Source organism: Aphis gossypii, chromosome 1, assembly GCF_020184175.1.
Source record: "Aphis gossypii isolate Hap1 chromosome 1, ASM2018417v2, whole genome shotgun sequence".
Taxonomy (NCBI): Eukaryota; Metazoa; Arthropoda; class Insecta; order Hemiptera; family Aphididae; genus Aphis; species Aphis gossypii.
The window spans coordinates 52195783-52221935 of NC_065530.1; the positions used below are offsets into that span (position 1 = coordinate 52195783).

The 26153-nt window shown below is 31.4% G+C and overlaps 1 protein-coding gene across 4 annotated transcripts in view; it reads left to right on the plus strand.

The window, feature by feature from the left end:
• Window positions 1–26153, plus strand: part of LOC126554094 (homeobox protein Hox-A10-like) — a 109088-nt gene that overhangs the window by 73633 nt on the left and 9302 nt on the right. For 3 of the 4 annotated variants that reach the window (XM_050209209.1, XM_050209204.1, XM_050209214.1), the window contains 3 exons: window positions 12564–12715; window positions 19689–19732; window positions 24964–26091. In XM_050209209.1, the coding sequence (XP_050065166.1) occupies window positions 25008–26091 (1084 nt within the window). In that variant the 5' untranslated portion in view covers window positions 12564–12715; window positions 19689–19732; window positions 24964–25007. Of the gene's footprint in view, window positions 1–12563; window positions 12716–19688; window positions 19733–20454; window positions 26092–26153 lie in introns of those variants that run through there. The other variant, XM_050209220.1, reaches the window with a different exon arrangement.

Here is a 26153-nt window from a genome sequence, read left to right on the forward strand (position 1 = left end):
CACGAAACGAACACGGATTTTTAGGGCCGAGCCACACTAGAGCAGTTTTTGAAGCGCGTCAAAAACGCTGCTTGAAAACGCACTGCATATAATATAAAGCACTCCGAACTAGTGCGACGAAAATGCGCGTTACCGCGTGCAAAAGCACAAAACAGCGGTTGCACGCGGTAACGCTCGTTTTTTTCGCACTATAGTTTGGAGCGCTCTATAATTAGTATACCTATTATATGCAGTGCGTTTTCAAGTGGCTTTTTTGAAAACGCACTGCATCATGGCTCGGCCCTAAAAATCCATGTCCGTATCGTGAAAAGTTATCCACATTGTGTAATTACGCTTAGACGTGTAAAAAAAAAAGAGTTCCGTTTCGCGAACTGGATGAAATTCTTATCCATTTCACGAAACGAGTATAAGAACGCGAAACGGATGCGACATAATATATTTATATTATTATTATTTTTTTTTTTTTTTGTATTTCGTACTAATCGTGTGACATTCTATTACGTGTATTGTCTTCTCAGAACACGTAGGTATATTATATTAATAATTAGCCTTTAGATATTAAATTTAAATTTTATTTAAATAATATTATATAATATGTGTTGAAAACAAAAATAACTTATAAATCATTTAATGCTTCATCAGAGTAAAGAGAATAAACAGACCTTTCACTATACACCTTATTTGAAGTGCAATTATTATTTAACCTTCATCATATTTTAAATTTATTACAAAACTAATCATATTTCTGTATACTTTTAATTTTAAATTGATAAAATTCAATTATATAACGTCCCATGTAAGGATAAGAACGAACAAACTGTACTATATATATATATATGTTCATATATATTATATATTATGTCCTACAGATACTATATAGGCGCGTATCGTACAAACGTCGCTCGAACAGTATTGTTCAATGTCAAGCAAATTGTTGTTTACGAGACAGCAAACAAATTATATTTGTCATTGTATAATACAATGGTTTTCATACATTATTATATGTATAAGCCATACGTGTGGCGTGACTATATATACATATAATATATAGATTTGCATATATGTTTGTACCCATCGCCAATTGCTGCGTATAGGCCAAGTTCGTATAATATATGTTTCCCCTATTGAAGTACAAAAGTAACATACAAGACAATAACTCACCTTCAATTTGTAATCGCTCATCACTTGCGCAGCATTTCATCAATATACATTATTAAAATTAATTAAAAAAAAAATAAAATACCTTTCCTTAGTGTGTCTAATTATCTATTGTATATGGGAAACAAAATAAAATGTATTATTAATTATTATTGTAGAGTATTTTTATCCAAATAAAATAAATGTTATTTAGGATCCAGTATGATGGCTCCTTTATTCGATATATATATATAAATATATTTATATATTATAGACACATATACTTAAGTTATATTATTTTTTATATAATTTATTAATTATTTTGATTACTTGTAATAGGTACAAGTATAATATTATATAGATAGATATTGATATACTAATTATTGATTAATAAATAAAATATGATTATAATTTAATATTTTAATTATTAAAATACAATTTATACTTATTATTAACACATAGATACATTGTTTGAAGCGTGTCTGATAGGTATATTTATGACCTATAAAAATTACATGAACTATAGGATCAACGCTATATGTCATATGTTTATATTGAATATTATTGCGTTAGGTTAAATATGGCTATTAGCTATTTTAATATACAGCGATAATAAACTACTATACTAAATAAAATTATATGATTAATATTTGTTTTATTTAAAATTAATTAAAATTATATGATAATATTATTCTAAATTTTTTATTTTTTAAAAGTAAAAATTGTGAATTAGAGTGTATTATTATATCTAGGTGTATCAGAATATTAGTAAATAAATAAGCCATTTATTATAATATATATATAGGTATACTATATATTTTTTTTTAATAATTCAATGATACTTAAATATTTGTTATCTTGGTGAATATACTTTAGAGTATTAAACTTTATATTTTACTATTACTAATTTAATTTATAGTAGCGATATATATATATACTAATTAAATATACTACGTAAAAATTAAAATTTTCTTTTTTTCATGTTGCATATTTCTATTCATGATAAATATATTAAAAATATAAATTAATAAATTATCATTATTTTTACTATATACTATTATTATAAAATCTGTAAAATAAAGTTTGTGTATTTATAAACTATGAAATCAGTATACCTATAGCTATAATATTATATAGTAATTATAATAGGTTTGGTATAAATTATTCATCAATTTAAAACAAAATATTATGGTGATTGATGACTATTTGTTTTTTATAAACATTAATTATAAGTACAAAGTACATGTTATTATACTTATAATAGATATAGCATATATAATACATAATTTATAAATACAGTTTTATTTTTTATTTTATATTTATACATAGTACCTATGTATGTAGGTAAATTCAATAAAATATATAAATATATATTGCAAATTTATTATGTGCCTATTTTTTTCAATTATTTTCTTTAAAAATTAAAAAAAATCCTGTATACTGGCTATATTTTATAAAATAATGTCATAATGTATATTATATGTATGATATAATATTCATATGTTTATATTCTGTACGTGGTCATATTGACTTCATGTCTTCATTATAATATATATTTATAATAAAATATACAAAATGATTCACCAAGCACATAATACTCATTCCTTTTTTTCTACAACGCACTTAATCATAACCTTATTTTTTAGAGTTTTTTAGTATACTTAAATAGTTTTAAAAATTTTGAGATTTTTCTAAACGACCAAGTGTGTCCTGTAGAAATACAAAATTTTGTTACATAATGAGAACACTCCTTCTTAGCTGTATATATTATTTAGAGATTAATTTTTCTTAAAAGTTGAGATATTGAATTCAAATTTCGATTAATAAATAACTAATTATTAGTTACATATAATTTTGTTTACTATATAATACGTGTAATATATATAGGTGTATTGTTAATAAGGTATTTATACAAACATTTATAAGTTGTAAAAATGATCCTATACAGCACAATAAATAATACTAGACCCACTTATAATGCATTTAATTCATACTAGTGTAAAACTATGTTTAAGGCTTTAGCTTTAAAATATTTATTAGTATATAAATATTTTGATAATTATTAACTTTTTAAAATTTTGAATTCACGAAATACTTTACAGAGTTAAAGAAAAGTATAGGGTTCTTTGAATTAATTCATTATTATAGAGAGAATAATTTATTGAGGTGCTTGTGCTTGGTGAATCACTGCAGCATATATTATAATATTCTAGTGAATAAAAATACTTTACTGTATACATAGTACATACATATTATCTTGTTATATAAAAAACACGATTTATTCAATAAACATATAATATATATATATACATTATATACATAATCCCACTTTGTTATTCGGTCTTATTATATACGACACGCCGCATAATATATTATAATTCTTGAGAAACATTGTTGTGTACCTAATCTGTACATACGAGTATACTGTATTAAAATTAAAAAAGGACAAATAATGTAAATTCTGTCTCTTCTCCCACAATCCCACGTATTAAAATATTAAATAATAAATATATGTGTATATTAAAGTCGTCGCGTCGCACCATCGTCATCGTCCGCCGCGGGGTGCAACCGAAAACGTCTATAAATATATCTATATATGTTATAAAACCTATGCAGGACTTACATGCAATAATATGTTGTAAAATTTTTGTAATATAATATACCGTACTTCTGTTAGTATATTATCTACGGATATATAAAGATACCGGGTTCGTATGTATCATAATTTAATCCGAAGAAAACGATTCGCCGTCAAAAAGTCGTATTTTGAGTATAATAAGTATATATATATATATATGTATATAATATTTATAATATAATACTTATAATTTATACTATATATTATATATCCCGCCTGTTGGATTATAATAATAATAATACTGAATATTGTTATTAAGGTAAAAAAAGAAAAAACTGGGCGTATACATTCGCCGAACGTCAAACTATTCGTATCCCACAGAGATATAACTATACACATATCATATATATTTTTAATACATAATATGTAATATTTAATACACGAGAGAGCTAGAGCCGCTCGTTTCATATTACCTATATTATATACCTATCTGGTTATCTATACATTATTATTATTATAATATATACGGCTGTCGTGTGTTATTTATCAATTTATTATTATTAGAGGTTATTGCGTGTGTGTGCGTGTGTATTGCAGCAGTGTATATTATAGGTACCTATATATAAGCGTATTATTTTCCCCTAAAACTTTTTTAGAATAGAAAATAATACACCAAATACACCATTCGTAAGCCGGACCGTAAATCACGCGATCTTGCCAACACGCGATGTGTACCTCCCCTCCTATCTATAATAATAATAATAATAAACACGTATAATATTTTCGATGCTCGTTTCAATGGTGAATATACCGGCCACGACACATTTAATAATATAATATATATTTTAGGCGTAAACGATTGTCGATAATTTATTAAAAAGACAAATTTATGTATTTACAAAGTATAAAGACACACAAAATTTAACTGCGATAGGTGCGAGTGTGAAGTGTATGTATTTATACTATATATAGGTATATGGAAAGATTATAATATATAATATATATATATACATATATATACGATCGATAAGTTATTGGTGAAATATTGTAATTTCGTTTCATGTTATAAACGAAACGCTGCAGCACGCCTCGAACCAAACAATTTTATCGAATGAAAACGCGTTTTTGTTGTTAATTTTTCGTATAGGTATATACGTATGATAATATAATATATTATAACCTATACACATATAATAATACGCAATTTATATTGTATAATAATATGCGACGATCAAACGGGCCGGATGAATAAATAAGTGACTTTAGTCACTGTATATACATATATATAGGTATACAACGAGATTATATTATTATAATATATATTATACATATTTTGTAATGATATACATTATACTACACTGTATGCTATTGATGTGTTTGACTTTGTATAACACCTATATAATGCGTATGATATATTGATATATATATTGTATGCGATGTTCACGTCAAGAGTCGTAAATTCCCAGGGCCACCGAATTTCGCGTGTCCGGCGACGGTGGGTATAATATGCGACAAAGATATGTGTTTATGGGCGTTTAGTGTTTACCAATATATTGTATTATATACGATATTGTGTACGAATTATTTTGTTGTAATAGACGATGCACGATGATATTCTGAGAAAATTCGCCATATACGTGTTAGTATAATATATAAAAGTACCTATTTATCACGCGACGTTTATACGCACATATTATAGGCAGGTACATATTATATTTATACGAAGGCATTATAATATGCCTAAGTTTAAATATATTATAATATATATATATATATATACCTACGTATGTACGTGCGTTATAGATAAGCTACGGTGTACGTATATTGACTAATAATTTGAGTAATCCGATGAATTATTATTATATTATGCACGCTCTAAAATCTGTTATTTATTAATTTTTTCAATATTATTTATGATTTTACTCATTTATTTTTGCGCATATCATTTAAGCCCGTATCATAATAAATTATCAGTTTTATATTATAAAGGTAAAATATACATACGGCACATATTGTTTTATAATATGATATATAGGTACCTATATAGTAGGTTCTTACACATAATATTATTATTTATATTTTATACGTTGTACCTGTGTAATTTATATATATTATAATATTATGTGTAGCTATATATACATAATATAATAAATATAGTTAGGTACCAATATTATAAAACTATGTATTATGTATAATAATATATAATATTTGTGCATAATATATAATGGTCATAAAATGCAGGGTACTTATTATGTGGTATTTATATGCGGGGACAAAGACCGGATGGAATTTCATGACTTTTAATTTATCCTTTGCATATGAATAATATAATATCGAAAGACAAATAATGATATATGTATGTATAAGATATTTAACAAATTGTACTTATATCCTACTATCCTATAGGATATAGTTATAACTATATATAGGTTCGCTCAGAGCTGTTCGATACAAGGACTCAGATAACAGATATCTATAAGCCGTAATAATAGCTTCCACATCACGATAAGATATTATATTCCATCGAGAAAGAGGATTTGTACACCAACAAAAATACAAAAAAAAAAATGGTATTTATAATGTGAAATTTTATTACCACCGTCCTTATAGTTTTTCATAAGTATAAGTTATTATTTTCTATTCTTATAGATATAGGTACCTACATACCTATAGTTTTTTTTATTTTTAGTGAAAATCTCTATTAACTGATTAATTGAAAGCAAGGTTTTGGAAATTTAATTTTTAAATATATAATTGGTAAATAACGTTATATTATTGATAGTATATTCTTAACTGTTTAAATTTTCAATTTATATGGCATAATAATTCATAGGTACCAGTTATAATTTATAATAGGTATGCCTATACACACAGATACTTAATACTTTAAATGTAGTAGGTATAGGTATACGCATAGCAAAAAAAGTTAAAATGTTCATTGCATCATATAATACATAGGTATATTATTGGTAAAAATGATTTAAAAGTTTAATTAAATGTAGATATTACATATATATATATTTAAAATTTGCTTATTATCTATTGTATTTACTTATATACCGCACATATTATATATTATAACACTATTCTTTTTTATTTTGATTTAAAAGACACGCGCAAAACACGCAGTAACAAACCCAAGTTATTATATATAAAACTATAATAATATGACAAAAATAGGCACCTATTATTATAGTATGTGCAATATATTATTATTAAGAAAAAAACGATTTAAATCATTGTACGCGCACACACACACACACACACACACCACACACACACACACACACACATACGTATATATATTATATAGCTATAGGTGATGAATGCACATCATAATATATTTTATTGCCTGCAGTGCTTTATTATACCATTGATGCTGTATATATATAGGCGATCATTAATACATCTGCACTCTGAAGCGTATATTATTATGACTTATAATTATGAATGGGTAATATTATTATTAGTCATACCGCCATAATTTGTGGGGTCTGCAAAAGCAGGGTGCTAGACATTTCAACGCGCGAATGTCAAATTATAAGTATAATATAATAGAGAAGGAAAAGGAATTTTGCTGCTGGCAATCGATATATATATATATACGCTGCGCGCGTGTTCTGGAAGAACGATTTTTTTTTTCTTGCGGGTAAAAAGTAAAAACGAAAATAAATCGGTCCTCTCTTGGCAGTGGCGGCGGCTGCTGCTGCTGCATTCCCCGTCGACTTCTTTTCGAATGGTATAGTGAGGCGGGGAAAGGGAACCACCACTATAGACGGTGACGGAGTGCGGGTCGGCGGCCATCGCCCCCGGGGCGACACCCATGGCCGTCGCCATTGGTCGTTAGGCGGTCGGTGTAAGTATAACGCGTGTGCGTGTGTTTGCGTGCGTACTGTGTGCAGCACGTTTACTCGCGTTTGTCCGTGTCTACAGTCTATCATCCGAGAACGGAAATTGTTCCGAAAAAGGTCGCTCTAAAAGGATAAAACAAAATGTGTATTATAATCTTATTATATATTTAAATTATAACATGTGATATAATAGCCCTGGAGCAGTATTTATAATATACTCATCATACGCTCTCGAAAAATCGTAGACGATCATTTTATTTTTCTGTCCCGTCATCATATATGCGGCTGCATAATGCATAGGTATATAAATAATGCATTTTTTTTTTATACTCTAACAATTATTTAATATAATAATATTATGATGTTTCGATTTGACCCTAGTACTAATATGCATACCATGTTTGCACCAAGGTTTTATTTTTTTATCTCATTTATGGAAAAAATAATATATAAACAACATGGTATATGATATAATTTTGTCGGTTTTTAATTATATAGGTACCTATATATTATCGTCTTTGTACGCACACGTGTGCAGCCGTGCTAGGCTAATTTATTATTTTTATATCATAGACTTAAAATAGTATTAAGGAATTTAAAACTATTATTAGGTATTATTTAGTTAAATCGCATAGATTTATGTATTGATTCTTTAAATTGTACAGCTTCAGCAAGCGCAGTGTGCAGCTGCAGACATCATCGTTATTCGTGGTACTATTTATAACATCCTAAGCCAATTTAAATATATATTATATAATTTCTTATTAAATTGTAGGTAGGTATATTATACAATAATAGTAATTGTTAATTTTTTTTTTTTACAGTTAACTATTTAATATTATCTCACAAAATCGAGTTTGCAATCTCTATATTTCAGTAATCCAATAAAACTCATAAATTGAATGAGTGCAGAAAACAACTTTTTAACTACAGATATTACTCATTATATGAGTATTATTGCAAATCAATATATTTTTCAAAAAGTCTACATCACGTTCATATACAATAGTCATAGTTTTCAACATTTCTGCGTCATTTTCATGCAGTGCATACATTTATAATTTCCCTATATATTTAACCAACTAAATATAATATAGATATACTTAGCTATATAGTCTACTAAGGATTATATAGGTACTTTCAGTAACGAGTGGTGGGTATAAGTCTATCGGTGACTCGGATAAAGTCAGTTGAGATTGCTGTTCAGCTAGTATCCTCGTAATTACTTCAGCTTATACATACAACACACACATACACACACACACAATTCTTGGGTATTATTTCGCTCTATATAGGATACAGAATCCCAAGCGTGATGATGAGGACGAGGGCCGTACGGTTTTATGGTTTGAGTGCGTTTGCATTTCAGTATAAATATATAGTATATACGCCTCTTTTATATAGACATAGTAGGTATTTTTGTACATTTATATATATACATGTCTACTCTTCACCGAACCTTCCATTACCCATCACACGATAAAACCGCGATCTCCAGTTGGCAGTAGTAGTATAGATATAGGTTAGTATTTAGTCAAGTTTCGATTTTTATACGATCGCTATAAATCTGCACGTATTTATATTATATTACAGTATAAATATATATAAATTTAATATATATACAATGATGCCGGCTGCATAATATTATAGGAGAATATCACGTGTATTAATGCGGTGAGGCAAATAATATATTATTGTTGAGTATTTATAATGTACCTATAATAGAATATTATATAGAATAAATAAACATGTTTATATTGCATTAACTATAGGTAGGTATATACAATAAAAACACATCATGTTTAAATAATATAGATGTATATAGGTATTCATTTAATTATAATCCTGTCGTTCTAATTTTTTCAAAAACAATAAATAGGTTCATCGATTCATGTGTTTCGCAAAACAATTTTTTGTAATTATATATTATTTTTGCCAAGTAAAAAATAATTTTTAATATTTTTACATAATTTAAATGCTTTATTATAATTTCATATTTAAGTATTATTGATCGGTACTTATAAACATTTATGCATATATATTATATTATTTAGATACGAGAATATTATTGCAGCACATCATCGCGTAATGCTAAAGGAATTTTTATATATTATATAAGGTACCTATATTATATTTTATTTCATTCATCAGCCAGCTTGCATGTGTAAAATGCTGCAGTTATTAGGTACTAGTTTTATAAATATTAATAAAAAATACCTCTCAGATTTTTTTTTTTGCAAACTCACTGCAGCATATAAAAGACATAAGTATAACTTATAAGTCCTTATATAATATATATAACATATATATATACATATATCACAGACAAGATCAATATTTACTCGTTGCAGGATATCGGAAAAATTTGTATGCACAAAATAAATAACTGCAGCTTTTTATAATATATATACTTAAGTGCAAAGAATAACGGTGTAGAGAACTTATTTTTATATTTGCAGGTTATACCTATATATTATACTATAAGGATTTATTAATCTTTTAAATATACATTTTATATATATTAAACACACATATTGATTTTTGAAAATTCCTTTTCGGAAAATACTCACTATAATATATAAACATATAATAATATATATACGTATATTAATTAAAAACACGAAATGCATTTATATATATATATCTAAAACGACTTAATATTATATGCTATAATGTATTTTAATTATTATACTTATGCGATTTTGATCACTGATAGTTTATAAATCTATGTATAGTCTATGCGTGTTTATATTAAAATAAAAAAAACAAACATAGATACTGATTTAATGTATATTATAGAAGTACCTAATACCTCAAGGAAAATGGCGTCTAGACTACAGCGTACGCATATATACAGCATACTTATACTTATATATTATGTGTGTGGTGCAACAGCAGTGTTTATAATATCATAATAGACCACAGTTGTTAACGTTCATTATAATATATACGTTATACCGTCACTGCTGCAACATAGACGTTTATGGTTATATAATGTTTCCAAATGTTTGGGTTAGGACTTATTTTCCTCCATTCGTTCTGTGCAGCGCTATATACATTTTTCCACTCGAAATTTCCTTCCTCCGCGTGTACAGCTGCAGCACCGCGTCTGCGTTTTTTTTACACATAATAATATCGCGATCGATGATCGAGGCGTCCGTGTTAATCATCGTCGCCCGTATAGTATATTACTCGTATATAATATAGTGCGTCGGGGTCTCCCGTATATATTATTATTATTTGACGCGTGTTGTATATAGTGTAATATGGAAATGTCGGTCGGACGCACCACACACGCGACCGAAAATAAATTATATTATTCAGACGGTTTTCGTTTTCGAATGGGACAGCATTTTTCATACATATATATATCATTCGTCACCGCATGTGTCGCAAGACGATCCGGAACGACAGGCGTCCCGCAGCAGCAGGATAAATACGCTTTTCTCCCCTATATATAGTAGGTAGGTATATATGCATACGCATACATATACACGTGTTTTATATTTTAATCACCGTCGAGAGACGCGTTTATAACCATACTCATATAGATGATATATATTATAATTATGTATATATGGGATAAGGCGGAGATTCGTCGCCACTGCGGCGGCCTCGGCGATATGGGGCCACCGATGCTGTATACGCATTTCGATAACCGCTCCAAAAACGATGATGGGGTAGGGGAGATGAGAAATGCAAGATGGCCCGCACACGAAGCTCAGATTACCATCGCTTACATAATAATATATCAATAATATAACAGTTATAATATATATATACGTCGTTAATATACAAAGTTAGTGGTGCCCGGATTAACAAAATTTTCCAGATAATATAAAATATATGCATATTAAATATCTATACGTCATGTATATTATTGATTATTTTTTGATAGGAAACATAGGCGAACATCAAAATATCAAAACGTAACTAAAAATAACAAGATATAATATGTGTAGGTCAAGGGTCCGTATATTTTTATCATTCCGTAGAAAACATCAAACGATTTTTTTTCGTCTTGCCGCATAAATTTAACGTCTATGATAAATAAAAAATTATAATATTTATTCAAGCGAATCGTGATTTTAAGCTTATAATTTTTCTGTCTTATATACAGGCTATATACCTATATATAATGATTATGTTTTAAAATATTATAATAATAAACAAGAAAATTTTCAGCGTAAAATCTATATAAATATTATTAATTTTCAATCGGACATGATGCGACATATGGTGTGAATATATTGTATAATATATATATATTATGTATGTAAATTTTATTTTCTTGTATTAAAGAGAACTCCGTTCCCCTGGTTTCTCCACTCTATAACCAAAACCTGCAGGATATAATTAGTCCAAAATAATAATATATCTGCGTTTGTAAAGTGAAGCAATACGCGTAGGGAGGAAATACCGTTGCAATGGTATAATATATGTGTGTGTGTGTGTGTATATATAGATACGAGGGGTCTGTTTTTAATTAGTGCCCGTCCCACGAATTCCAACAATTGTGCAGCGCGAAGCGACGTTTCCCGCGAGGGATTACTGCAGCCGACGGGCTTTTCGGTAAAACGGCGCGGTTCTTTGCAGAGCTATGTATATATATTATATACTGCATTATTCGAAATTAAAATTTACTCTCGAGTAGAACGATAAAACGGCTTTGGCTTTATATTATATATATATATATACGCTGTATATAGCTATATTGGGACCAACGCCTGTACGAGTGCTCGCGATTGTAGACCCCTACAAGCAGGAAATTAAACTACCCCGCGTGAGAAGACTGTGATATATATCAACCCTATGTTTGTGTGTGTGTATATATATATTATATATGCACGGCACGACGCGTATATATATAGTATATAGAATACATTTATTAATATGTGTGTGTACTGCGACGTTTTGTAGAGCGTACCTACGCGTGTGTACATTTGTGTATACGAAATTTAATTTCTAACAATGTTTGTTGTTGTGTTTCATTTTAGATACGGCCAAGACTTAGAGAAGAGAGACCTACGCCGTGAGCGTGAGGGTGAATAGCCGCATCAACCGACGAACGGCCACAGATTTCTGTACGAAGCCAATGTAAACGCCTAATCGTGGACTCCCAACTTCAATCGAGTTATTTTTCAAACAGGTAATGCAATTTTTTCGTATATAAGTATAAAATATAATACCCTATTAGGCTATATATATATAAGGAAGATATAGGAAACCTTAAATAATATCAATACATATATATAGCTGTGATGCGTATAATAATTAATAATATATATTCTATAATCCTGCACTATATATATTATTACCTATGTATAATATAAAGGTTATATAGCTAATTATTATAGTGAGTTATAGAACTCAAAACTGTGACGCGTCATCGTGTATACCATACACATAAATATAATAAAGGTACTATGTTTTTTTAAATTTATCATCCGTTTTTGAATTCGAGATCGTGAATTTAAATAAGTAAAAAAGGTTGGAAAGTTTCTGAATAATATGTATCGAATAGTTTTGTTGAACAGAATTCATGTATCTATTTTTATTACAATAAAGTAGGAATGTGTGTGTTTTTCTCGTTGAAAAGACTGGTTTTCTAAGATTCTTATCTATTATAAAATTAAAATATTTAACATTATATGTATATTATATGCGTATAGCTACGCAATGTACGTACAATAAAGCTCCCTCTCTCCTTCTTAAGTTATTTATGTGAGTTTTTTCGTAGTTATTATGTGCGTCTTTCAGACGCACGTTTTCCTTTTTTTTTCTGTAAGGGTATTCGACTTCGTCAGATACCACGTTTTCGTGTCAAGTCACTCCTCATATATTATTTTAATTCTAAAGTAGTGGCTAATGCGTTCTCTTTCATTTTATTTTATAGATTTTATAATGAAGTACAGACACAATAATATTCACTCATATGTATATTATTAAGACATGCGTTAAAATTTATAATCAACCCTGAGTGTCCAAAATAGTATAGGAAAATAAATCTATTTCGTCGGTTAAAATTATAATTATAATTATGTATAGGCATTGCTATACGAATACGCCATGCTGCTGCTGCACATGTGTTGAAAAATGTTATCTTATATATATTATGCAATGTATATATAATATAATAATCTATATGTAAAAGCGCTAATGAAAAAAACCTGTTCCAAATACAGATAAAATGAGCCAAAAAAAGATATGTTATATATTATATCGCATCGTGTGTATACGCCCTCTTAGCGCATCGATGGCTTTAAAATGAAAAAAAAATATATCTCTGAAAAATATATTATAATATTATTGCCGTAGATAGCGTTATCGGAGAAAATCACTGAAGGGTGTTCTTCCATGTATGGCCATATGTGCTGATGCACGTGTACCGTGTCGGTGTATGTAGCTGATATATATTTATTAAACATGATAATTCACTAATCGTATTTAATATTATATATGCCGCACAGACATAAACAATAATACTCGTATACTTTTATCTATATCGTACGACTTAAGTGTTGAATTGAATACTTAGCTTTTGGCAAAATTGGATTTCAACTATAATATATAATAATTTAATACATAATGGCGTATCTAATATTTTCCGGAAAATGCGTTATACATCTATACAGTTAACATTTAAAACGTTATTTAAATAACATTCAAACCTTTTATAATTTTTTAGATTTTTAATTTTTGTGAGCAAAATGCATTCCATTGAATTTGATTAAAATCTACAGATTTATGTATAGAACGAAATATATATTACATAAAGTTTTAACGTGATGCAAAAGAGATAGGCGATAATATATAGTAATATATAATATATATATAGACGGAAACTTTTTGCTACAAACTATTTTAGTTTGCACACATATATATAATATATATGTATTATATACGTATCGGAATTTCGCTAGCGAAACTGTGCTCATCGCCTTGCAGGGATATATTTATATGACATATAATATTATTACAAGACTTTATCCAAAGCGCTTCAAACTTTTTTATAGTTTAAATCCGTCGTCAATTTATTTCACAAATCGTGTATTTATGATAATCGCTGCAGTATTATATACCAGCGCCGCCCAGTCGCGAGTATAGTACAGAAACTAATATAAACAATGGTATATATAATATATTATTGAACCTTAAAATACGAATTGATGTCAAAAAAAAAAAAATCCCATTAACATTGTTATATCGTTTTACAACTTTAATATAATATTTTTACATTTCCCAAGACGATCATAATAATGATGCTACGCGTGACAATAACATCATAATATTACACGTCCAATGTATATTATAATATATAGATATATTATTATACATGTGTAACTATAAAATATAGTTTTTAATATCAGATCATCTTTTTGGGGGCCAGAGAATATTGGAAATATATATGTATTCAACGATAACAAATTATTCATAGATGTATATATGCGTAGATATTTATAGTTATTGTAAAATTTTATCCGAGATAAATCGTCGAATTGTATTTGTTATAAACTTTTAACTTTTACACCCGTACATTGTTATAATTATTGTTTTTAATTCACTTGCGTTTTATAAATATTTTATATTATATTATTTAATAATCTCGTATAGATACATAATTTATGTAAGTATGCTGTAAGTAAACGCTTACTTCATACAGTATTTTTTATAGTATTTTAAGTAGAATATTATTACGTCTATGAAACCATAGTGGCTTAGCTAAGATTTTGCTGTGAGAGAGCTAGGCTAATAATTGATTAAATGTGTGATGCTTAATATTAGAACCCCTCTCATACGTTTATTATTATGTTGATATTGCAGTGGTGTATGCGGGTATATATTATAGAATTTTAGACGTTTACAATTAGTACCTAACCTTTATACAAATTACGGAATTGTATTATACACGGTAGTTATCTACTTGTTACTTAACAAGTTAACAGAACACTGCAGAAAGTTTTTTTTACATTTTTCTGAAATTTCTTTGAAGTTTTTGATAACACCATACTGAGTTAAGTTAATTATACATTTTTTAAATTGTGTTGAGGTTCGTGCGAGTAGGTATTACATATTGTATAGATAATTGAGAAACAATTATTAACAGTAGTAGTACGACCTAGTATATATTATATTATATAGTAACAGATCACTAATAAATTAATACTTTTGGAAAGCCAATTTAAAATTTAGAATGTTGTCAAGGGTCATAAAATTATAAAATACATTTTTATTTTACGTTTATTCAAATACCTATATATAGTAAACGCAAAATCAATACTTGAAAATGAAAACATAATTATTTAAATAATCACCCGTTAAAAAAAATAATGATAATACAATTTTTTCAACCATGATCAAATACTGTTTGTCCATGTGCCGCCATATTTAAATGATCCCTGAAATATAATGTATAAGTACCTAACCATCATATAACTAATATTTATTATTACGATACCATATATTATATATTATATCAAAATATAAGAAGGTATAGATTAGGTAGAGAATATATACAAACTTAGTTGTCTGGTTATTAGGTATATTATTTTTATTTTAAATAATAATATTCATTTTTTTTTTTAAATTTTCAAGTACCTATACCTATCTCAGTGTAATATACTATACCTAGTATATTATACTTACTTCAATATTCCATGGCTAAATACGCATATAGTATATTTTTTAAATACTATTAGATTTTTATTGCGTTTAAAAATCGATGTACTGTAGTGTAGTGACACAGATTTTTAGTTTTTGAGGTTTTAATGAAAACTTCAAACATTATAATTCTAGTAAATTCATTTTATGGGGTGAATCATTCTGTATAAATATAATAATTATAAATTATAATTATAAATGTATAATTTATGTGATATAATGTAGAAAACGTTAATTGTTATATATTATATGGTTATATCAATATGTATATATCTGTTTGTGAGTGGGTGTGTGTGTATTGTGTGTGCTGCGCACTCTATAAACCATGCTACTCTATCTATCTATATATTATAATATATTATTTACACATATTATATACGGCTATGTATTATATATATATATATTGTACCAGATCCAGATGCGTGTTCGATAGCATATTTTAAGACCATATGTGCCGCAGTTCTCGATTATATATTAAATAATCCAGATAGGCGTAATATAGGAAATATATATACTTTATATTAAACTATATATATTTAACTAACGCAAATACGTAATATATACACGCATGTATAAATACAGGTATATACGTATATATTCCAGTAATATACCACTCTTGCAGTCAATAACTCTCTCTATATACACATTCATATTTTTTTTCGTACTTTTAATAGCCTCAAATTTGGTTAAGTATACAGAGTTGATAAGGATTTAAATATTTCTCCTTCGTAGTCGTATAGAAAAACATTTTTACCAAAGTATATTATATACATAACTTTTAATTTGTGGTTTTTTAACTCTCTCGGTTTTTTTTCGGTACGTGCTCCATAAATTGATGTTCTGTCTATCAACAATACTATATTATATTATATAATAAAACAATACAATCTTCAATAATATTATATACATACACAAAGTAATTATATGGCATAGGAAGTCCAACGTTGGTCGTAAATGCCGCCGTAACCGGAAATTGTATTCCGAAACCAGCTCTGCACGTGTAATGTCGCACTACCTATATATAGGTATATATTTTGTCTCAGTGATTATGATTTATATGTATATTACATATTATGTTATACAATAGGTCTGCATTTGTATATACAAATATAATATTATATATAATGCTATAAGGGCACATAGACGTACAATATATATAACGTTATGCTATACATATAATTTAAACGATAACGATAATACGACTATATATTATATCGTATTATAATATAATATTATATTATATTATAATAATATATAACATTATATTATTATATATTATAATATATATATATATATATATAGGTATAGTCATTATCGTTATATGTATAACTTTATATTGTACATCTACGGCCTTATAGCATTATATATATATATTATATTTGTATATACATACGCAGAGTGTAGACCTATTGTATAATCTTATATACATATAAATTATAATCTCTGAGACGAAATATATATATATGTAGGTAGGTACTGCGATATTACACGTGCAGAGCTGAATTTTCTCATATCTTTATGTCATGAATTAATACGCGAGTGTACGGAAGTGAAGTCATGTGAAATTATAACTTGGTTTTCTTTTTGCAAAAAAAAAAAAAACGTATCCGTGTTCCGTCAGTGCTGCAAATGTGCAACGATGACATTATATTTTAGTATCTATATTTATATCATATATTTTATAATATTTATACCCTACAATATATTTAATAACGTTTTTAGTTGATTATACAAAGCTATATTAACCAGCTAGAACATTATACTTAAACTAGGCACCTATATATACGTTATATTATATTATACTCTACACAGTGATGGAACCAGAATCTTTTTCGCAAGATGGGGCAAAAGAAGGTAAACAATTATATATGACAGGGACGGTTGCACAATTGAAGGGGACGGTGTATATAATTCCCGGTAAGAGGACCCTTCCTCCATTAGACGCTCCATCGGTTTAATCATGTGACTTTGCAATAAAAATTGTTTATTTTATTTGAAATGTAAATTTTTAAGGTTTTTAAAATCTCCTTGAAAAAATCTGATTTTATCACTGAGTCTCGACCTACTGACGGTACTTTTTTCTCGTATAAAAAAATATACAAATGGCTCTACGAATGTAATCGTTAATATTATTTTTAATTCGTCATTATTATGAGTATATACTACAGTAGCACTGTTTAACTCGTATATTGTATAACGTAAATAAATTATGTTAATATTTTATTAAGAACATGATAATGACTCTGTACAATAATTATACATGCGTAAATTGTGTTATAAATATTTTATGCGGGTTTAAATGATTTATTTATTAGCTGCTATTCAATGAACTTATTACGCTATAGCGGCGACGACGATTTCTTATTCCGAAGATTTATTATCGTTGTCAACAAAAACATATGTGACCGCCACAGTATACGATATTAAAGATGACAAAACACATTATGTAATACATATATATATACGAGTATATATATATTATCATATATGTATGGGTGTGAAACGCGTATACGAAAAATCATGTATTATATATATTATATTTTACCACAGACCTGAAACACTCGAGTTTATGCAGTACGCAGTGATTATTACATATAATGTTAAGGACTTAATAATAACTATACACATAGTAATATAATACTATATACTAGCTGTTACTATATATGTATATAATCTGCTCGAGTGCACTTAAACCCAGTACACAAAAATAACGAACAATATATTATTTATCTCACAAGTCCTGGTGGAGCTATAGGGATGGTTGTACATTATAATGATATAATATATATATATTAAGACTTATACATAAACCATACGTCCATACAATGTACTTATAGACATCATACATTATACACATGCCAATGGGAACGTTTGCTCCGCACCCATGTATAGACATTTATATAATATACCTATATATAATATACGTATATGATGGTCGTGGACTCCACTAGATCTGTCAGCTCTCAATGATTACAATAATATTTACACTATATGTATAAATATATATTTATAAATTCTACTCCCTCGTCAAAATTATACGATACAATATATAAATATTCAATAATAAAATATAATAATAGGTATATGATATACCTACCTGATATTTAGTATGTATATCAGTATCTATGTATTAAATCCAAAATCCAAATAGAAAACGCGTTATGTATTTGTATATTATGTGTAAATAATATTCTTGTTGTCCCGTGTCTGTGCGTGCAGTAAGTATCTATATACCTATGAAGTGCATTTTTCCAGTGCAGCGATGCGTGCAGTAGCGTTGGGGCCCCCTTTCCACCACATGAATATAACATAATATGTACAATATACGGTCGTGTGCACCATAGTATCTCATGTACTTATATAACCTAACCTAACCTAACCTATGTTATTTACTTATTATGTAACTAAATTTGTCTAAAACTGTAAATTAATCAAATATATTTATTTATTTTTGTTTACAGGTTGCACTGTTTCTTGCCTGCTATCACTCTGGCCAGCGTCCAAGGTAATTATACTGAATCCATGCTCAATAATATCTGTCATTATTTTTTCTATTTTTTAAGCGCGCAATTATATTATATTTCCTATATGTTCTAACTTAAGTTAAATATATAGAAGCATATAAGTAGTCTATTGAATAATGACTTGGATTTATATACATACCTATATATATATATTTATTTATGGTAATTCACTGCGTTCTCTAATACACGCACCCACCCACATATCTACTATATAATATATTATATTATACTACATATACTCGTACACTTCTCTATACTAGCTTTATATAAATATGTTAGTAATCTATAACCAATTAGTTCAAAACGTATAGGTATATATAATATTATACAGCTACAATTTGAATATTCCATATGGAATTTAATAATTATTATATACTTTTTAAATATTTATATATACCTAACATATAAAAATTAATAGTGAGGTACTATATAATTTAGAAATTTAAACATATATATAGCAATTTCAGTTTTTTCTTTATTTCGGATCTATAGTTAAATCATAAATGATTGTACCTTTAAATATTGATAATAAAGATAATTGTACATAATATGGGTATATAATTACCTACTATATACATATATAGTCTAGATAATAGATACACAGTAAATTACCTATAGTGATTATATTTTCTTTCTAAAATATAAATTAAAAATTAAATTAAGTTAGGTAGGTATATTGACTAGCTATAGAAAAAAAAAAAGGTGAAACATCATACACAGCAGTATAGGTTATGTAGGTATACAGATAGGTACTACATATTATATATTTTATAGGTGTCTATAATCTACTATATATTTCTCATAATCCCACGTAGGCGTTTGTACTAACAATATAATATATGTATATATTATCGTTAAGTCGTGTTTGTTAATTTAATACACACAAACAAAATTGTTTAGCTAAATCATAATTCGTAAAAATAATACACAAAAATATAGTATAATATGTTGTGTAGTAGATAACGAGCAGTGGTGTGCGTGCGCGGTCCGGACTCGGGACCTCCCGCGGCGGCGCGTCTGTGGACCAGTCGAAAATCGTATAATGAGCCGACATGCGCGCACAAAGATGGCGGCGTTCGCCTCCGCCGCCGCCGCCGTCGCTGCGACCGGTCACAGCCGATTGAGATCTATACAGTCGACGGCGGCTGCAGCTAGCGTAGTTATTATTATTATCATTGTAATATATTACTATAACACAATAGTATCATCGTCATCTGCGTGATTACTTTACTCGGATAGTTTAATATTATTATATATTTGAGGGATATTCTGTATATTACGTAGAACGGCGCAGGTGGACCGCGACGACATCTTAATATATTATAATTACGACAATATAGTATATACCTTACATATATATATAAGTACGTGTCTGACATCTTTATATATTTTCCACGTATAAAAACTTATTTATAAATATTAAAAATTTTCGGTCGTCTCATCTGCTCGCATAATGCCGCCCATCATACATACATAGGTATACCCATTTACTGCACCGAGAAATGTTTTTGTATTTTTTTTCCCCTAGAAAACTGTTTTTCGAGCTACATAGTGATGACGGCGAGGGAGATATGAAAAAAAGATTATTATATTATTTTCGGTCGTTTGTTTTCCACACGCGTCATAAAACTCGAACACCGCGCGTTCGCCCGCTGCAGCGGCGACGATGCACTTACAGATTGAATTCGGCGACGATCCCCTATTGCGAGGCACAAATATATTATAATATAATGATTTCGTACATCAGCTATTCCATTGCGCCCGTCGTTCTTTAGCAGTCGTCGACGACGACGACGACGCCGCCGCTGACATGACAATGCGCAATTTTCCATCTCACCGGTTATAATGTAATAACGACGCCATGTATATAGTATTATTCCGTCTCTCGCCGGTCTTTACCTCCTCCCCCCCAAACAAAAACCTAATACTGAAAAGTCTCCCTCGGCCTATATAACCTATATATTATACATATTTTTTTTTGTTTTCTCTTTTCTCGAGTTTTTGTTGTCGAGCCCTCTTTTCTACTCGCGCGATACACATAATGTATACCCCCACAGCGCATGTATAATATATAATAATGTATTATTGACGTTTCGTCGAGGGGCCGTGACTAAAAATTTGTGTGTATGCATAGTTGGACGGATCGCAAAGATGTTTTGTACTTAGGTGAATAATACACAATAATGGCGAGCATATACCTATGTGTTGCTATACTGTACAATAGGTGTTCTATATATAAAGGTATATAGGTATATTAATTTATTACTGCACGTATTCGGCATCAGCCCCACGATTCGAGAGTCAACATGGCTTTTGTTGTGTCACAAATAATATAAAAAAGAAAAATTTGTCGTAAGTACAATGTATACACATGCGCAGACATTCGACATAGTATATGTAGCGTCCTCCGCCGTATATAGGTATACATAATATAAAGGACTAATCTGTCTGTGTGTGACCTTTGTTACACTGTTAATATTTTATATACCTATATATATTGTACGTTGCGATTTTGGGCGCACGCGTCTTTTAACGCGCCATTTCCTTTTTATTTATATTTATTTTTTTCCCCTTCACATTTTTGGATCTTCTCGCCATTCATTTTTCTTTTCTCTCTGCAGCAGTACACCGGTGCAAATCCGTCCATCGCCAGCTCATATATATATAAAAATTCAACATTTACACTTAAATGTATATAATCTGTCGCGTAACGCTGTATATAAGGTACTGCAGCGAGTTTTAACGGTTATAAATTATAACCATGCACATCATCTAAGTATATATGTGTAATACACATTCTATGTGTACGTCATGCTGTATTATATCGTATATGGCGTCCGTTATTCGAATTCGTATATTTCAAAAGTCGCCGCTCAGACGTCACGCCGTACATATATCGATACACTCGTATTAAATATATAAACCATATACGTATATATACATATATATTATATAGCTGCAGCTTATACGTATATAGCGTTACGACCGTTATCTCTCGTAAACTCTAAAAGGGTTGAGGTCAGAAATACAATTTATTTTACCGTCAGACCGTCGTTCGTAATGGGTTTTCATATGTATGTATATATATAGGTGCATAATAATGCGGTAGTGCCTATTTTCAAAAGGATTGTAAATACCTATATATTATATATATACGCCTTGCACAGTGCACCGCGTACAGTTTTCGAATAGTTTTGTACGTGATATATATATAGTCATCGAATTTTTTGGACGTGACGAATAATAATATATTATTTTTTGACGAGCCGGTTAGTCTTCCTCGTGCACGCATGAAACGCAGATACCTATATAGAACCGGAATCCGGATTTGTTAACTTCATAGGTATATTTATGTATATAATATTCATATATATATAAAATAAACGTCATTAAATATATGTACCCGCTTCCATATATATACATATAACCTGCACGAAATCTGCTGCAGGTTCCAGATATTATTTATATGTACCTACCTATAGTATACTTAAATTATTTTCTAAATCACTCTTCACGTTATAAAATATAGATGTTATATTATATAGGCCGATTTCCACATGTAGGTTTTCAAACCCAAATATATAGATATACGCATAAAAATATAGTGCGTTTAAAACACGTCAACGAGTCAATTTAGATTTCCGTTGTCTGGTATATAGGTATAATATATTATATAGATATATTACATATATAAACTGCAGCCGTACAATAAGGCATAAATAATACGACTATACAGGCATTTCGATTACATATATAGAAATATAGAATCGGTCGAATTTCGAATAAATAAGAGCCACATGAATTATTTAAAAACATTACTGGGTCTCTAACTCGAACAGTCGGTTTTTAAAGTCTCTCGATTTCTAGCATTACATATATATGCGCGTAATCATAGTATTCTGATTACAATAATAATTACAAGTCATCATATGATATCGTGCTCGTGCAGAAACGACAAAAAAAAAAAAAATAAAAAAAAAACGTCGAGGGAGCGCGCCATTATCATTATATACATCTCGTACATATATCGCGACGAAAGGGCGCCTTTGATATCGTTATGGCGACGGCGGCGGACATGAAAAATATAATAATAATAATAATAATAACGTTTCGACTCGGTGGTAATATTACGCGTATTGTGTACACACACGAGATACGGTAGCTGCTATACGGCGGCAGCGGCTCTATCCGCACGTCAGCCCTGAGAGCAGCGCTGTCGCGAGCGCCGACGGCCGCGACGTAGTCCGAGGCCGGTCCGCCGGGCGGCGCGGCGGTCGGACTGCGGCCCGCGCGAGGAGACGGGAGCGCGCGCACGCGAACGGGCGACGACGGTGCACGCCGCTAAACACCAACGACGACTACTACGCGCTCGCGTCGGCCCGTTTGTGAGCCGTCGGGCGCGGTGTGTCGTCACCCGTCATCGGCGGTCGTCACTTCTCACGTCAGTCCGCTCTCGTGCACCGTGCGTACGAAACTTCGGACCTCCGCCGCACACGCACACGCGCCGTCCGCGGTCTCGGTAGTTCCGTCGCGTATTTCGCACACACGATAATAATATTATATTAAAACATCGTCTTTGCAAAGTCTCGCATTTTCGGTTTTTTTTTTTTTTATTATAATAATAATAATTTTTTTTTTTTACCGTTTGTTTTATTTTGTTTACATTTTTTTTTTTGAAAAAGTGAAACGGGCGGTTTTTTTTCGCCGCAAACTTATATGCGTCCGTACTTGGAATTTTTTTTTCTGTTCGACTGCAGAAATCTTCGGCCGTTCATGATCGCGTCGTCGTAATCCTAACGCTCGCGCGCCTCGTCCGGCCGTCATCATAAGCCGATTTATATAATATAATAAAAAAAAAAATATATATATATATATATACACATGTAATAAATACAACGACTTTACGCGCGCACGCAATATTTATATCTCGACACACATAATATAAAATAAATATGCACAACCGTTATAATATTATACTCTAAACTGATCTGGACTTGTCTTCTTGTGTTCTGTTGCCGACTCTGACCCGACGCTGCCGACATCGTCAATATCCGTACAACTTGTGCACCACCGAAATCACCTATACGCCCGCTGTCGTCTGTCACCTAAACCCCGTCCGAAACCACAACAATTATCATCATCGGCGACCTCGGGGACGCTGCCGTCGGTACGCTGTACGGTGGCGGTGAACACGATGTTACCACCGGTGCAGGGTGCCCGACCCCGACAGCCGGACCCGGGCTGAGTTGGTGGACGATGATGAACGGCGGCCTGTACGAGGACAGCCCGCCGGCGCCGCCACCCCCGTCGTCCGTGTCGCTGCAGCCGCCGTCGGTGGACATCGCGCGCGCCGCGCCGGCGGCCGTCATCAAGACGTCGCCGTCGTCCACGCCGATCGCGTCTTCCGTCACGCCGCCGCCGCAACAGCAACAGCAACAGCAGCCGCCGCCGCTGTTGCACATACCGGCCAAGCGGTTGCAATCGCATTCCATCGGCGGCGGCGGCGGCGGAGGCGGTTACGAGTGCATGGACACGGCCGCCGGTTCCGCGGGCGTCATCAGACACTCGCATCACCAGTGGAACGCGTACTCGCCGGCCGTCGTCGACCACGCCGCGTTCGACCAGTACTCCGCGCCGCCTCATCACCACCACCATCACCAGCCGGCCGCGCCGACCTACTACAACCTGGCCGCGGACGCTAGCGGCGGTCACCATCACCACCATCACCACCATCACCGGTCGTCCATGGACGGCGGCGGCGGCGGCGGCGGCGGCGGCGGTGGCCGCAAACCGCCCGCGGGCCTGCCGTTCTGGTCGCCCGCGGCCTCCGATTATTGCGGCGGAGGTCTCAGCGGCGGTGGCGGAGGCGGCGGCGGTGGAGGCCTCGCCAGTAAATACACCAACGGTGGCGTGACGCCGTGCAGCAGTTCCGCCGGACCTCCGTCCGCCGCCGACCACCATCACCAGTTCTCGCAGTCCTGGTGCACCAACTATTCGCCGTACACCACCACCACGTCGTCGTCGTCCTCGTCGTCCGTGGCCGCGGCAGCCGCGGCCGCAGCCGCTGCGGCCGCCTCGGCGTCCAGACACCCGTCCGGCGGCGGCGGTCCGGCCGACACGCCGCAGCCGACGTACCTGCAGTCCGGAAGTCCGGGAGACGACCGGAACGGCAACAACTCGTCGCGCATGACGTCCGGCTCGGCCGACGGTCCGGCCGCCGGCCCGTTCGGTCACGACAACGCGTACCAGCCGCCGCCACCACCGCCTCCGTCGTCGTTGCCGCTCAGGAACTACGGGAGTTCGCACGATCCCGTCACGTCGACGCCTTACCCGCCAACAGGTACGTACTCGTTTTTTTTTTTTAAATATGTAACCATAGCATAATACAAGTAGAATATAGCA